This window comes from Syngnathus floridae, chromosome 14 (assembly GCF_059516105.1).
Source record: "Syngnathus floridae isolate MCC-2025c chromosome 14, RoL_Sflo_1.0, whole genome shotgun sequence".
Taxonomy (NCBI): Eukaryota; Metazoa; Chordata; class Actinopteri; order Syngnathiformes; family Syngnathidae; genus Syngnathus; species Syngnathus floridae.
Genome location: NC_142426.1, coordinates 4,970,266 through 4,983,851, shown reverse-complemented (window position 1 = coordinate 4,983,851; position 13,586 = coordinate 4,970,266). Strand labels below are relative to the sequence as shown.

At 47.1% G+C, this 13,586-nt stretch overlaps 3 protein-coding genes across 4 annotated transcripts in view; 1 reads left to right on the top strand and 2 right to left on the bottom strand.

Moving 5' to 3' along the window:
• The window catches only part of LOC148387200 (opsin-5-like), a 13,287-nt gene extending 6,186 nt beyond the window's left edge, over window positions 1-7,101 (bottom strand). For both annotated transcript variants that reach the window (XM_088396584.1, XM_088396583.1), the window contains exons 1-5: window positions 6,886-7,101; window positions 6,540-6,679; window positions 3,112-3,206; window positions 731-843; window positions 24-111 (exon numbers count right to left, since the gene is read on the bottom strand). In XM_088396584.1, the coding sequence (XP_088252710.1) occupies window positions 24-111 (88 nt within the window). In that variant the 5' untranslated portion in view covers window positions 731-843; window positions 3,112-3,206; window positions 6,540-6,679; window positions 6,886-7,101. The remainder of the gene's footprint in view (window positions 1-23; window positions 112-730; window positions 844-3,111; window positions 3,207-6,539; window positions 6,680-6,885) is intronic.
• LOC148387199 (meprin A subunit beta-like) lies at window positions 3,096-7,495 on the top strand. The gene is made up of 14 exons (XM_088396574.1): window positions 3,096-3,215; window positions 3,284-3,302; window positions 3,369-3,419; window positions 3,487-3,530; window positions 3,626-3,704; window positions 3,983-4,100; window positions 4,172-4,350; window positions 4,706-4,924; window positions 5,032-5,184; window positions 5,283-5,498; window positions 5,759-6,223; window positions 6,288-6,467; window positions 6,548-6,689; window positions 6,903-7,495. Exons 1-14 carry the CDS (start codon window positions 3,138-3,140, stop codon window positions 7,117-7,119), a joined length of 2,160 nt encoding a protein of 719 aa, XP_088252700.1. The 5' UTR covers window positions 3,096-3,137; the 3' UTR covers window positions 7,120-7,495.
• The window catches only part of phlpp1 (PH domain and leucine rich repeat protein phosphatase 1), a 28,858-nt gene continuing 22,489 nt past the window's right edge, over window positions 7,218-13,586 (bottom strand). Inside the window, exons 7-17 of the mRNA XM_088396570.1 lie at window positions 13,026-13,228; window positions 12,821-12,881; window positions 12,458-12,553; window positions 12,137-12,292; window positions 11,866-12,066; window positions 11,640-11,802; window positions 11,399-11,529; window positions 10,921-11,034; window positions 10,478-10,672; window positions 9,866-10,094; window positions 7,218-9,671 (exon numbers count right to left, since the gene is read on the bottom strand). Of these exons, the coding sequence (XP_088252696.1) occupies window positions 8,346-9,671; window positions 9,866-10,094; window positions 10,478-10,672; window positions 10,921-11,034; window positions 11,399-11,529; window positions 11,640-11,802; window positions 11,866-12,066; window positions 12,137-12,292; window positions 12,458-12,553; window positions 12,821-12,881; window positions 13,026-13,228 (2,875 nt within the window). The 3' untranslated portion in view covers window positions 7,218-8,345. The remainder of the gene's footprint in view (window positions 9,672-9,865; window positions 10,095-10,477; window positions 10,673-10,920; window positions 11,035-11,398; window positions 11,530-11,639; window positions 11,803-11,865; window positions 12,067-12,136; window positions 12,293-12,457; window positions 12,554-12,820; window positions 12,882-13,025; window positions 13,229-13,586) is intronic.

Sequence of the window (13,586 nt, the reverse complement as noted above, 5' to 3'; positions counted from 1 at the left end):
AAATAATTTTTTGTTTTACTCACCAAGGAGAGAATACACCACAGCCACGGTGATGTCCAGAGGCACGGGAATGTTGGACTGGAAGGCGGTGTCGTCATTCAGCCATCCCATCTGAACACAGCAAATGCATCACTGGCTGATATTTTTTTGTCGCCCTTTTTAAAATTGCGCTTCGGTGAAGTCAAGTGTAAACGGTCAATTAAGTGTTGGATTTTTTCAGAACCTTCAGAAACTGAGAAATACAGAATGAAGGCGCTACTCTTCATTAGGCTGCATAAAAAAATGATGTGCCAGGCGTTTAACCATTAATAATGTTTTTAATTCTGTAATTATACTTTGGAGTTTAGATTTAAGAAAACCTCAATTTTGAAATTCACCAATATCAAATTCAATGAAAGATGATCTTAAAATGGACTCAATGTGGACTGTCGTGGTCGCCAAGGTGACGTTATAGAAGGGGAGATAAGCATTTAACAATTTGTAGCTTTATTAGAAAATTTAAATGTATATAATAAATTAATTAAAATATATAAGATTTGGTTTTCTTTCTTTCATTGGAAAAAAAATCTCCAAATATCTTAAATTACATTACCAAAGTGTGCCACACAGTTCAACTACCCGTCCAATAATTTGACAGATTCAAAAACAAAATATCATGGAGGTCATAATGTCACCATAAAGACACATTATAACATTAGGAACAACATTAAAATGCTGCGGTCGTTCTTACCTTGAGTCTTCAATTGGCCCCAGATAAGTTCCTGAATCAATTCGGGGGGAAAACAAAATGCCACTGGAGGGGCGGGTGACGTGTCGGCTCCAAAAAAAAGTGTCCCGGATGCGCTGAGAAGCAAAGAGGGCACCATTTGAACGTCGGATGCTACTGACACACACTTGAGAGAGAGAGAGAGAGAGAATGTGATGGAGAGGCTGCTCTCCGGTGAGCTTCTCAGCACCCCTCCATGAAGCCGCCCCCACCCCCCCCCCCCCCCCACCCCCCCTCAGCGCGACGCCCACAGACTCCAGCGTGATGACGTCAGTAGCCGCAACATCTATTCTACTGTCCAGACGTGAATCCCAACTGCGGACTTGGTCTTGTTTTTATTTTTATTATTTTTTTAGAGACATTGACTCCAACAGTTTGCTAACAAAACCTCTTTTTTTTTTATAGTCATAAACAATGACCTCCGTTTCGCTTTAGACAGTGACACAACACGTTAACTGAACTGAATTGAACATTTAGGGATACATGTTGATGCGTGTCATCTGTCATCCATAGCTGATAGTGGCATTTCAAAGATTTGGACCTGAGGGTAAAATACAGACCGAACGAAAGGGGTCAAGGGAATGACCCTTGAGGGACCCCACATGTCATGGCCATTTGTTTTTTCCACTTTCTGAGTTTCTATGATCAATTATAACAAATGCTGCATTAATAATCACTGACACCTATCTTAGGCTTTTGTTATTCCATTTTCTCCTTAATTAATTTTGTCGATTGTTTTCCAACAATGTCGCAACACAATTACTTCAGGCTGCTGGTTGATTTCCACGGCTCATCTTTTTTATTTCTGTGGCCCTGAGTGATTTTCCCGCCAGGGCTATCCATTTAGCGAGTAACGCGCTGCCTCACTTTGCCTCGTGCAGGACAAAAAAGCGCCACAGGCAGATGCGGATGAAGTAACCAGGGCTCTTTGAAAGATGGTGCTAATTTACAATGTGGCATTTTGCCCCACATGTCAGAAGATGCTCAATGAAATGGCCTCAAGCACAATAAGAACTGGGTGTTTTGTTGTTGAGTGGGAGCAACCTCGCCAAACATATTGCCATGTTTACCCCTAACCTTGCAAATCGGAACACAACATGGAGGGAACAATGACAGCACGACGGAGATGTTGTTTGGGAAGTTGTTTGGTACAGCTGGATCTTAGTTCTATTCTCTATGTAGTCCTTTTTTCTTTTTGAACACGATTTTTTAAACTTATTTTTAAAAATGTATTAGGTTGCATCTAAATCTCATTTTTTAATATCAACAAATACACATATATATAGTATATTTTTTTATATTCAATCTTGTCTAAGTTATGAATTTTTAAAAAGCAAAAAAAACATTTAAAAATCAGATGTAGTCTTTTTTTTGTCTCAATTGCCGATTAAAAAAAGTAGGCCACTTTTGTAGATAGCATTTGAAGTTAAATACATTAAGAACATTGGGGAGAAACCAATAGAAGACATAGAGAAATAGAGAAACAACTTCATGATTTTTTTAGCTCACTCTCAGGACACCGAATCGACTGATGTCGCCGTCTTAGGTCTTGGAAGGCAATCGATTCTTAGAAGCCTAAAGACGACCACAACAAGCCAGTTTGAATCGATTCACTGCTCTCACAGTGAAATGACGTGAACGAAGTATTTTAGGTCACATCACTAATTGTTTTTTTTTTTCTTTTTCAAATAAGTCTTTTTAATTATGATTTTTTTTAGGTGAGATATGTTTTGGGGTTGTATCTGTGATTATAAAACGAAATATGTCCCAGCTCTGTTTTTATTTATTTTCAGTTTTAGACCATATTCGACGTTTGCTTTTTATAGCTCACATTTTCAATTATTTTATTTTAGGTCACAGTTATAGTTTTTTTTAAAATATTATTCTTAGGTCTCATTCAGCAGCTCATTTTGCAAAAAGTAAAGGAACCTCATCAGTCCCACTCCATTAGCTACATCTCTGCCTTTAAGTGATATAAAGCATAGTGCCCCGAAATATCAATAAGTAATCAGCGACATCTAAAATAACCATTCGGTTTATATGATTTTGACGACCGATTTTGTTGGCGTCTGCTTTGGCCCCCATTTACAGCACATATTTTCTAGGCTGCCAAACTAGGCTGCCATTATTCACAACAAAAATTGAAGTTTAAAAAAAAAAAAAACCTCTTCAACAAGACACCTTAAGATTTTTAAGCAGATAGCAGAGCCCGGGAAGCCATTTAAAGTGATTGTATCATTTTGACCCTTTGGTAAGCTGTCAATCATTTACCTGTGCATCACGTGCATGCTATGAAACTCCCATCACGCAAACACCTTTTGCACATGAAATGAGCTCTCACTTACCACGGCATCATTAATTATTGCTGGACATGGCGGGAGGAACATGTGTGGTCGCATCATGGGTGCTTCACATCGTGCTTTTCTTGCGTGGCACTGCACTATGCATGGTGAGAAAACAGAAAAAAAAGATCTGTATTTATTGTTTTGTCATTTCATTTTTTTTTTATTTCTTTAGCCCACAGAAATATTACCGGGTAAGTAAGTGACAGTTGGCACGGTGAGTTTTCTACTCACGAGCCTAACGATGAATTTGATCGCAGACTTTGATGTCGATGGTGGACGAGATCTCGACATTTTTGACATCAATGAAGGTACGTGTGCTTGAAAAATAATCCTCAAACATTTCAAGCATTTCATTATTGTGCTTTGGCTTCACAGAAGCAGGATTAAATCTGGTAGAAGGCGACATTGTGCTTGGCGAGGTTTGTGTGTTCCTCATTGAATATTATTATTCGTATTAATTTTGGGGAAGAGTATTTTATTTTGCTTTTGAACGCTTCTCATTTTTAATCAACAGAAACAAAGTCGGAACTCCATAATAGGTGAACAGTACAGGTGGCCCACGACTATCCCATACCACATGGGGGATGACCTTGGTGAGTACAATTATTATTATCATCATCTTTATTATTATTATTATCATCATCATCATCATCATCATCATCATCATCATTATTATTATTATTATTATTATTATTGTGCATTGTTATATACTGTGATATATAATATAAATAATAATATACTGTACTGGGATCCTATCAAATGTTTTTGAAAGCACCCCGTCCAACACATCTTCTCAGTATGACATGATCAAGTGACATTTCATGGCCCGATATGAGGTGGTGGAAACAATAGAGATGATTTTGCCGTGCAGAAATCAATGCAAAAGGTGTGATCCTGAAGGCTTTTGAGCAATACCGCCTGAAGACCTGCATCGACTTCAAACCGTGGAGCGGAGAACCAAACTACATCGGCATCTTCAAAGGAAGCGGGTAAGTTGCTTGAGCCGCATTTGAAGACGGCGATTCAAATAACGAATGGATCCCCCCCCCCATTCTTCGAGGTGCTTCTCCTCGGTGGGCAACCAGCGCGTCGGGAAGCAGCGGCTGTCCATCGGGAACAACTGCGACCGCATCGCCACCATCGAACATGAGTTCTTGCACGCATTGGGCTTCTGGCACGAGCAGTCCAGAGCAGACCGGGATGACTACGTGGAAATCATGTGGGACCGCATCTCAGAGGGTAAGCACGAGACTTTAGGACCAGCTCTCACAACAGCAGTGCAAACAAACACAATGGTGAGTTTTATATCGAACATCATTAAATTATACGACCTGTTGGGTTGTGGGGTGTCATAACTAACTTTGCGTGGTTGTTGTTGATATGCGATAAGAAACGCCCGGCGTGGCAAAAGTGCACTGCCGTTTGTCCATAAAGTCAATAATAGCTGCCAATAAAGTGCAGAGAACTTTGATTAATTGCCCTATCGAGCAATAAATATGACGAGTATAAATAAGTCGACACACCCAAAAGAGGGCATTCGAACAGGGGTGTGTAGACTTTTTCTATCCACAGCCTTGTTTTGTGCGGCATCCAGGTCGAGAGAACAACTTCAAGATTCACAACGACACCACCTCCAGCTCACTGGGCATCCCCTACGACTACGGTTCCATGATGCACTACAGCAAGACGGCGTTTCGAAACGGCTCGGAGCCCACCATCGTCACCAAAATCCCCGCCTTCGCTGACGTCATCGGCCAGAGGATGGAGTTCAGCGACAATGACCTGCTCAAGCTCTCCCGCCTCTACAACTGCAGTGAGGACGATGGCTTTTATTGTCACGCTTGATGTTAATCTGCCGGTTGACGCTGGCCAGAGCAGAAGATGATTTTACAGCCGTTCAAAGGTGACTTTGTCTTTCAGCTCGGGGCTCCACCTTTCTGGATTCGTGCGACTTTGAACGGGAAAACATCTGCGGGATGATTCAGGGAGCCGGCGACCAGCAGGACTGGCACAGGTTATCCAAGGCGGCAGGCGGCCCTGACACAGATTACTCCAACATGGGCAAATGCAGCGGTGAGAGGAGCCGTGTCGAAAAATCTATCGATTTTTCTTCTCCTGAAAAGTGACCCCAGGCCAGAATTTGATTTCAATGGACGAATGTTTATCTTTAGGTTCTGGATATTTCATGCACTTCAACACGAGCGAGGCCAACACCGGCGACACGGCCCTTCTCGAGAGCCGAATCCTGTACCCCAAACGAGGTTTTCAATGTCTGCAGTTCTTCTTCTATAACAGCGGCGGCCCCAGAGATTCGCTCAAGATCTTGGCGCGGGAGTACGACACAGCTAACCCTGCTGGGAAACTGCGTTTGATCACCACTATTGATGGTAAATGTCACTCTTTAGCTTTGGTGCAAACTGGGTCAAGGGTGCCTAACCTGTGGTTGGTGGGCCCCAAATCTGACCTGTTAGCCAAGTCTAGAAAATCATTTCATCAGCCAGAAAAAAAATCAGCACATTTATTTAGCCAAAGCCACCAAGAGACAAAAACCTTGAAATCACCAATGTTCCCGTAATGGCCACAGATCAGAAAAAGGTTCTGTACCCTTGGGTGGTTGACCAATAACCAAACTCATGTGACATAACAGGACCCCCTCAGGACCTGTGGCAGCTTCACCACGTCAGCCTGAACGTCACAAAGAAGTTCCGCGTGGTCTTCCAGGGAACCAAAGAAGGTGGGGGACCATCTTCAGGCGGATTGTCTCTGGACGACATCAACATCTCGGAGACAGTGTGTCCCGAGTTTGCGTGGCGTGTGAAGAACTTCAGGCACGTGTTGGAGAACACCCCGACGGGCAAGGCCTTCTACAGCCCACCCTTCACCTCCAAGGAGGGCTACAGCTTCCAAATGAAGCTTTACCCCAACGGGAAGAGCACCTCGTCGCAAATGGCGGCCTACGTGAACCTGGTGGCCCGCGAGGGGGACAAAGGGCAAACGTGGCCTTGCCCTTGGAAGCAAATGACCATGATGCTCATGGACCAGCACCCTCACATCCAGAAGCGCATGTCCAACCAGCGCAGTGTCACCACCGATCCCAGCAAGACGTCTTCAGGTTGGCGCGTGAAAGCGGTGCTTCCCGTGATTGTCTCGTGTTTAACGTCTACCCCGTCCATCAGGCTCAAACAAGCTCTTCTGGGATGACCCTCGAAAGGTGGGCGTGGCGGTGACCGACGCGGACGGCTCTAAGTACTTCAGAGGGCCGGGCAGCGGTACCTCGGCGTACCTGACCCACCTGAGAGCCAAGAGCAGAGATTTCATCAAGGGAGGGGACGCAATCTTTCTCCTCAGCATGGAGGGTAACTTTGTAAATTGTTTGCAAATCCTTATCGCACTTGAATTAAATGGAACATGGCTGTGGTTTGCCGTACCTCTTCAGACGTGTCTCATCTGACTACAAGCCAACCGCTGCCCAGCACCACGGAGCCACAAGCCTCCAGCACTCAATCCCCCCCTGGAGTCTGCGCACAGTGCCAGAATGGCGGCGTGTGCGTGCAGGAAAATGGGAAGCCTGTTTGCAAGTGAGGGCACACGACACACGCACTACGTGAGCTGCTATTCGGACATATAAACGTCCACAGGACATCGTTTAGCTACAGGTTTGAATGGAAAAACCGGCCCATAAGTTTGGAATCAGGAAATGCTATCTTAACGACAGGAGATAAGAAGTAATGGAGGTGAACCGTTATCATGCTGCGATGTGATTGGATCACTCACTTTTCCACTGGTCTCAGGTGTGCCGTGGGGCCCGACTGGTGGTTCTACGGCGACAGCTGCCAGCATAAAGGATCGACGGCGGACAACAGCATCCTCGCATTGGCCTCCTCGCTGTCCGTGCTGGGCGTCATGCTGGTGGTGACCGTGACCACCGCCGTTTGCCTGAAGAAGAAGTACAAAAAGCAGCGTTATGAAAACAACCTCGTTTTGGGGAACAGGGGCATAATAGCATGAAGTATTTTATCTGATTGCCCCTCATTGGCCATTCCATGTCAATACACCGACTTACTTCAGTTATGTACAATTCATTCCAAACACAAAACACCCAGACGTTTGATTTTTATATTCACAAATTTTAAAATTTATTATAACAAAGACGGGAACATCTGCGTTGTCTCTTTTCCACGTGAATATATATTTGTTTGTATTACTGAACTCGACACGAACATGCCGGTGGTAACAATTACTGCTGGAAGGGGGTTGTGTTATGAAAATAGAATGTCAATCTTCATGTATGTGTACAAAAAAAAAAAAGAAATCAGTCTATTAATGTTCATTAGATACAGTGTCGACTACAGAGCATTAAAAATCAAACAAAGAGGGGAGAAGAGTTGTACTGTTGTTGCTTGACATATTTTGAACTGCAAACTTGAACTGTTTTAGTAAGTCGAAACGTTCTATAAAAGAGGGGAAGGAGCCATGGTCAACCTCCAGACGAGCAAATGCCTTCAATTCCGACACGATTTGAGGGCATTTGCTGGCCTTCACCGACATTGAACCTTTAGAAGCGTCTGTATACAACATTTCTCTTATTTACAATCATTGGAAAAAAACACAAATCACCATTTCTCTCAGAGAAGATTAGTAAAAGTGACTGAGTCACCATATAGAGTATGCAACTCCTAGGAGTTAGTATTCATAGTTTCTACCCAAAAAAATACAAAGAAAAGGTCTATGCAACTTTATAGGCCGAGCGAGAGCCAGGAATTACTGAAGAAATACAGTATCGTAAGTGCCCTTATCTACAACGTGTGGTGTTACCGGTGTACCATTCCACAAAGTTGAGAGTAAAAAGATGATGTGTGTGTTGCTCTAACAAAGGTTTTCTGCTGCTTTCGAGTCAAACGATATGGTGAGTTCAAACGACTTCAACTGAAGCGTGGGATGCATATTAACACGAACGCATGTCTAAAACGAGACTAGTATTGGTTACTGGGGTGTGGAAGGAAAGGGGAGAGGAAAAAAAAAGTTCCATTGCTTGAATGAACAAAAGAGGATGTTCAAAAGGGGCCGGTTTCATTAAAGGGCTCATCTGCGTGTTTTTCCAATCAGGAAGCTGCTGGGAAACAAAATGCAAAGGAACAGAAAGGCAGTTTGGAAAATGAGTCTGGAGTACTCAGGGGTGCGTGTTGTCATGGTGATGATGTCAATGGTGTGCATGCTGAGATGAGGCTGGCGTTCTAGAGCGGGGTGTCAAAGTAGTCCGCCGGCTGGTCCGCCCCGGGCGGCTTCTGCTGCTTCTGCTGATGTTGTTTCATGATCTCTTTAACCTCCTCCTCCAGCTCAGGGGGGATGATGAACTGGTCGTCCGGGTCGGGTTGCGCCGGGGCGGTGAAATACCCGCCGGATTTCTTGGAAGGGGCGTCGGCGGCCACTTCGATGAGGTTGTGACTCTTCTCCTGGCGAGCCACCGAGCCGTTGGCCCGCCACTTTCCGGATGTCGTTTTGGCGCCATCGCCGCCACTTTGCCACGCCTCGTCCTTCTCCGGCCCATTCTCATTGCCCGCTATGCTCATGTCCGCCCCTTCATCAGGGGGCTCGGGGGTGCACGGCGGCGGAGGAGGCGGCGGCGGAAGAGAGAGCAGGCCGCGCTCGTGGCCAAAGGAAGACGCTTGCGGCGAGGAGGACGACTCGGATTTCAGGCAGTGAACATCCGCTTCGACTTCCACCCGGCTTCCGTTGGAGAAAACGCCGGCGATGGGCTCCTCGTCTTCGCTGTCCAGCCCATTGTCAGAGAGAGCGCTGGAGAAGGTGGCGCTGGACAGCTGGCGCTGGAAGGAGCTGGCCAAACAGGCCGGGTGAAGTGCGCAGCAGCCGCGGGCTAAGGGTAGCTCGGGGCCGCTGAACAGATACTGGCAGGGCTGGGTGGCGGCGTGGGCCTGCTGCTGCAGCTGTTGTTGCTGCTGCTGCGGCGGCGTCATGGGCTGGGCCTGGTGGTGCAGATGCAGGGGAGGGTGGTGGCCCGGCTCGTGCAGCAGCACCAGGGAACTCTGCGGGGGTTCGTCGGACGAGGCGGTGGAGCCCACCTCGCTGCTCATCTCGCTGGTGCTGATCTCACTGCTCATCTCGCTGCAGGACGACGGCGGCACGGGCAGGGAGCCGTCCGAGGGGCGCTCCTTGATGCCCGCGGAGGACGCCGACGCCGGGTAGGGGCCCAGGCCAGGGCTGGGAGGTGGCCGGGGAGGGTCCGAGCAGCAGCAGGAGCAGCAGTCTTCGCTGACACTGAGCTGGACCACCACGGCGCTGAGGCTGTCCGTGCAGCCGTAGCCCTGCGCCAGCGTGCACAGCTTCTTGGCGGCGGCCAAGCCGTCCGGCACGTTCCGCACCGCCTCCACCGCCTCGCCGGGGGACACGGCGTCCCACAAGCCTCGGCTGCCCAGGATGAAGAATTCGTCCTGCGGGGTGAGTGTGACTGTCTGCACGTAGGGTGACGGGATGACAGACGGATAGAGGAAGGAGTAGCCCATGATGCGCGTGGAGTCTGTCACGCCGTTGACCTTGTTGTCCTGCGGGGAAAATTACACAATACATTACGAACGTGGTCATTTCCTAGCTGCAGCTTTCAGGACATGTGGATATTAGATTTTTGTTGTTGTTGTTGTTGTTCCAATTAGACTTCAGCCGCCATCGCAAGGCTTTTGGCACCATCTTCTGGCATCCAAAGGTGCTGCAAAGTGTGACAGTCACACATTCTCCTTACCTCTGTGACAATGGCACGGTGCTGCCTGATCCGGCGATATTCTTCCTCCAGGCCGACATTGTGGAGCAGGGACAGGGACAGGGGCTTTCCGTTGCGGCACAGGATGGCCTGACACTTGCCCACATTGGCGGCCGTAAGAACGAAGCAGCCGCTGGGGTCGGTGGGATCGTGGCGGATGTGACACAGAGCTGCCGAGCCGCCCAGCTTCTGCCCGGCCGTTCCCAGCTTCCTGCGATGGTAACAAGGGAGCAGCCACAATTACGGGTCCAGTAAAGTTGGAGAGCTAAGCTTTATCTTGAAGTAATGTGAATTACAACGAGTGGTGGAAAAATGAAACTTTAAATTTGCTTCATGGACCAGTTGTTGTATTCTTTGACTCCTCTAGATGGAACTGTTGGTTTAAGAAATTGCAAATCAGTGTGCGTGAACAGAGAGTGCCATCTTGAGAGCCCAATAAACACAACTGGTTCATGAATCTTGAAGCGTCATTTTCCCATCATTACATTTAACCATTTTCTACAGTGCCTATTCTCACTAAAGTCACAAGTAATAATAATAAGTCATAAAATCCATCACAACACATCCGTAGCTGCTTTTAAACACGAGATGGACCTTTGCATAACAAGGAACGTGTTGGTCATGTAGTCCTCTTCGCTCTTGGTCTTGTGCAGCTCCTCCGCCAGCACATCGTTCATGGTGCACTGCAACAGGTAAGGCACCTCCACGTTCCTGTCGCCGTCAAACACGCCGTAAAGAGCCTCGCGACTCCCGCAGAACCTGTTTACCGACAGCGCTGCCACACACAATCTGAAAAGGAAAGAAACGGCCATGAAGGGTCGACATATGTGTCTTCTGCTCGCTATCGATTACGCGGCAGGCTGATAACCATGGTAACGAGGCTACTCCAACACGTATATTGAGCGAGAGGCGCACGCACGGCTTGCTTCTTTTTTTCCCTTTGTCCGTGCGGAGATGTTTTCTATCAGCACCCTTAATAAAGTCGAGAGCCTCCACTGATTCTTTTCCCCCCTCTATTATTGACTGATTAAACTCACTTGTTTTTGACACCCGAGGCTTCCGTGTAACCGTGACTCCACACAGCGGGCCCGCCAGGTGCCTCGTTCGATGAGAAGGTCGGCGGCGGATCAATACGAAAGCAGCGAATATTACTGAAAGAGCAACAAGAAGTGGAGCAAATTCAGCCATCTTGCGTAGAAGCAAGAAAGAAAAAAAAAACAAAAGTAGGACTAAAAACAAGCACACGCTAAGAGTCCAAGCCGTGTTTTTTCCCCTTAAATCAATTCAAATGTATATTTTCATTTCATATTAATTTACTTCATTACCATAAACAATATAAACAGTAACAAGACATAAATATACTTTGATTTAACTGAATGGAAATGAATCATTTTAATACTAAAACAATTTCAAACATTTTACGCATACATTTTACATTTGTTTAAATCTCCTCGAACTTGTTTGTTGCTTTTAAAAATCCAGTGTGGCCCTGCGCACCCAAAAAAAAAACCTTACTTGAGCTGCTCAAGGGTTTTGTGGTCCAGGTTGAGACGAGGATTTCCAGTCAGGTCCAGTTCCTGGAGCTTTGGAGGCAAATTCTCCGGCAGGGTGATCTCATTCAGCTCGTTGCAGCTCAGATCCACGCACTGATGTCAGAGGAAGACGTGTAAACGCTCACGCAAAACGACTGGCAAGCTAATCTTTCGGTACATTTTTGAACGGAGCTGCTGTTGCCGTGTATTTTATGTGGCCTTACTTTCATTTCCATCAGTTGCATGACCTCAGGGAAGACCTCGATGGAGTTGGAGTGGGCGATGAGCGTGTGCATACGCCGGCAGTTCATGATGGTGGTGGGCACAGTTTTCAGCGTGTTGCCGCTTAGGTCCACCTCCTCCAGCTCTTCCAGCTTGGCCATTTTGCTGGTGGAGTGAGGATAAAGTATTTATATCATTGATCCAACTTTGGTATCAGTGAGCGTTTACCTTGCCGGGAAGGTCTGGAGGTGGTTGTAGGCCATGTGAAGGACCCGAAGGTGCGAGTGGCCCGTGAGCATGGGAACGCACTTGTCCGTCAGGCGGTTGTTTGTCAGATAGAGCTCTTGCAGGATACTGTGGCTCTCTTCGGAAAGCGTGGAGGGAGGCAGGTGCTCCAGTTTATTGGCTGAAGCGTTCACGCATCGTAAACTGGAAAACGCAATGACAAGATTTTGACAAAGGAAGTCCCACTGAAAATTCTTCTCATTCTTGCAGCTACCTGACACATTTGAGGAACAGGTTGCAAGGCAGCTCCACCAGTTGATTGTGGTGCACATCCAAAACTTCCAGCAGGGGGCGCTCCACCCTTTCAGGCAGCTTCTGCAACTGGTTGTGTCCAACGCTCAGCTTCCTCAGGCTGCAGCTGCATAACAACCTGCGGCATCAAGCAGCAGCACCCAGATGGCTTTGTCAGAGAACCTCCAGCATACGCATATATGGGAGGTATGCCGCATACAAAGGGACTTCTACTATTTGGGGGAAGCGAGTGTCTGATGTGATTTATGACCTTCGGTGCCGCATTCCATTTAGAGACACTCACCGCGCTGGGAGCTCACCGACCAGGTTGTGGCTGGCGTCCAGCACTTCCAGTTTCTTCGCTTCGCACAGCCAGTCTGGCAAAGACTCCATAAGGTTCCTTCGGAAGGAGCGAGGGGGGCAGAGGGAAAAAAAACAGGGCGATGATGATGACAAATGGTGTGCAGTTTGTTAAAGTGCGGCAGCTAATATTTCTTCCGCGTGTGCTTAATTCACCACGGTGCCAAGAGGAAGCGTTTTCAAGGCCGAGATTCTGATTAAGTGCTTTGAAACATAAATCCAACTCGAAGATTACTGTCTTTCCCACTGACCTCACTTTCCACATTTCACATTAAAGGTCATTTTATCTTCTTGGCATTTTTCTCACCGTGAGATGTCCATGTAACTAAGATTGGAGGGCACGGGACTGACATCCAGGCTCTGCAGCTCTGCGGGGAGAAACGCAGACCCATTAACCTACAGCAAGGACGTCTACAAAAACAGGTAGCCGGGAAAACGGACAGGAGACGCGCCACGTTACATATTCACACCGCTCGGCTGGGTCTGAAAGGAAGGAGGAGCTTGGGACCCACCGTTGTTGGAGGCGTAGATGCCCTTGAGCAGGCAGCCCTTCACCTTGAGGACGGCGATTCGGTTTCTCTCGCAGTGAAGCACCTCCAGGCGGGGAAACACGGACGCATCCAGCTGCGTCAGCCGGTTGTCCCTTACGTCCAGCTGGGTGACGTGCCGTAGCAGGTCAGGCTCATCCGGCACCATATTGGAGATCTTATTCAGCCTGGTGAAACACAGAACACGTGTTCAAAAGCGGACATATTAGGTGTATAATCATTTTTTAATTGCTTGTATACAAATCCAAATCGTCGAGTGGCTGCCAAACACATCCTTCATACTCGACACCCTAAACAGGAAGCCACCTAACTTATTAAATCCAACTAGAATCAAAATTTGAACCTAAAAGCTCCCGACGGCGATCCAAACATGCGACCCACTAGGCCGCCCCGCCCTGTTTAAAAACCCGTGATTCAAAAAGTACTCCGATGCTGACATGCACAAAAGCAACTGCCCTATAAACACTTCCACGTGAGCATGTCGCAAGCACGTTTGTTTTACCGATTCTTTTTACTGATTGAGCA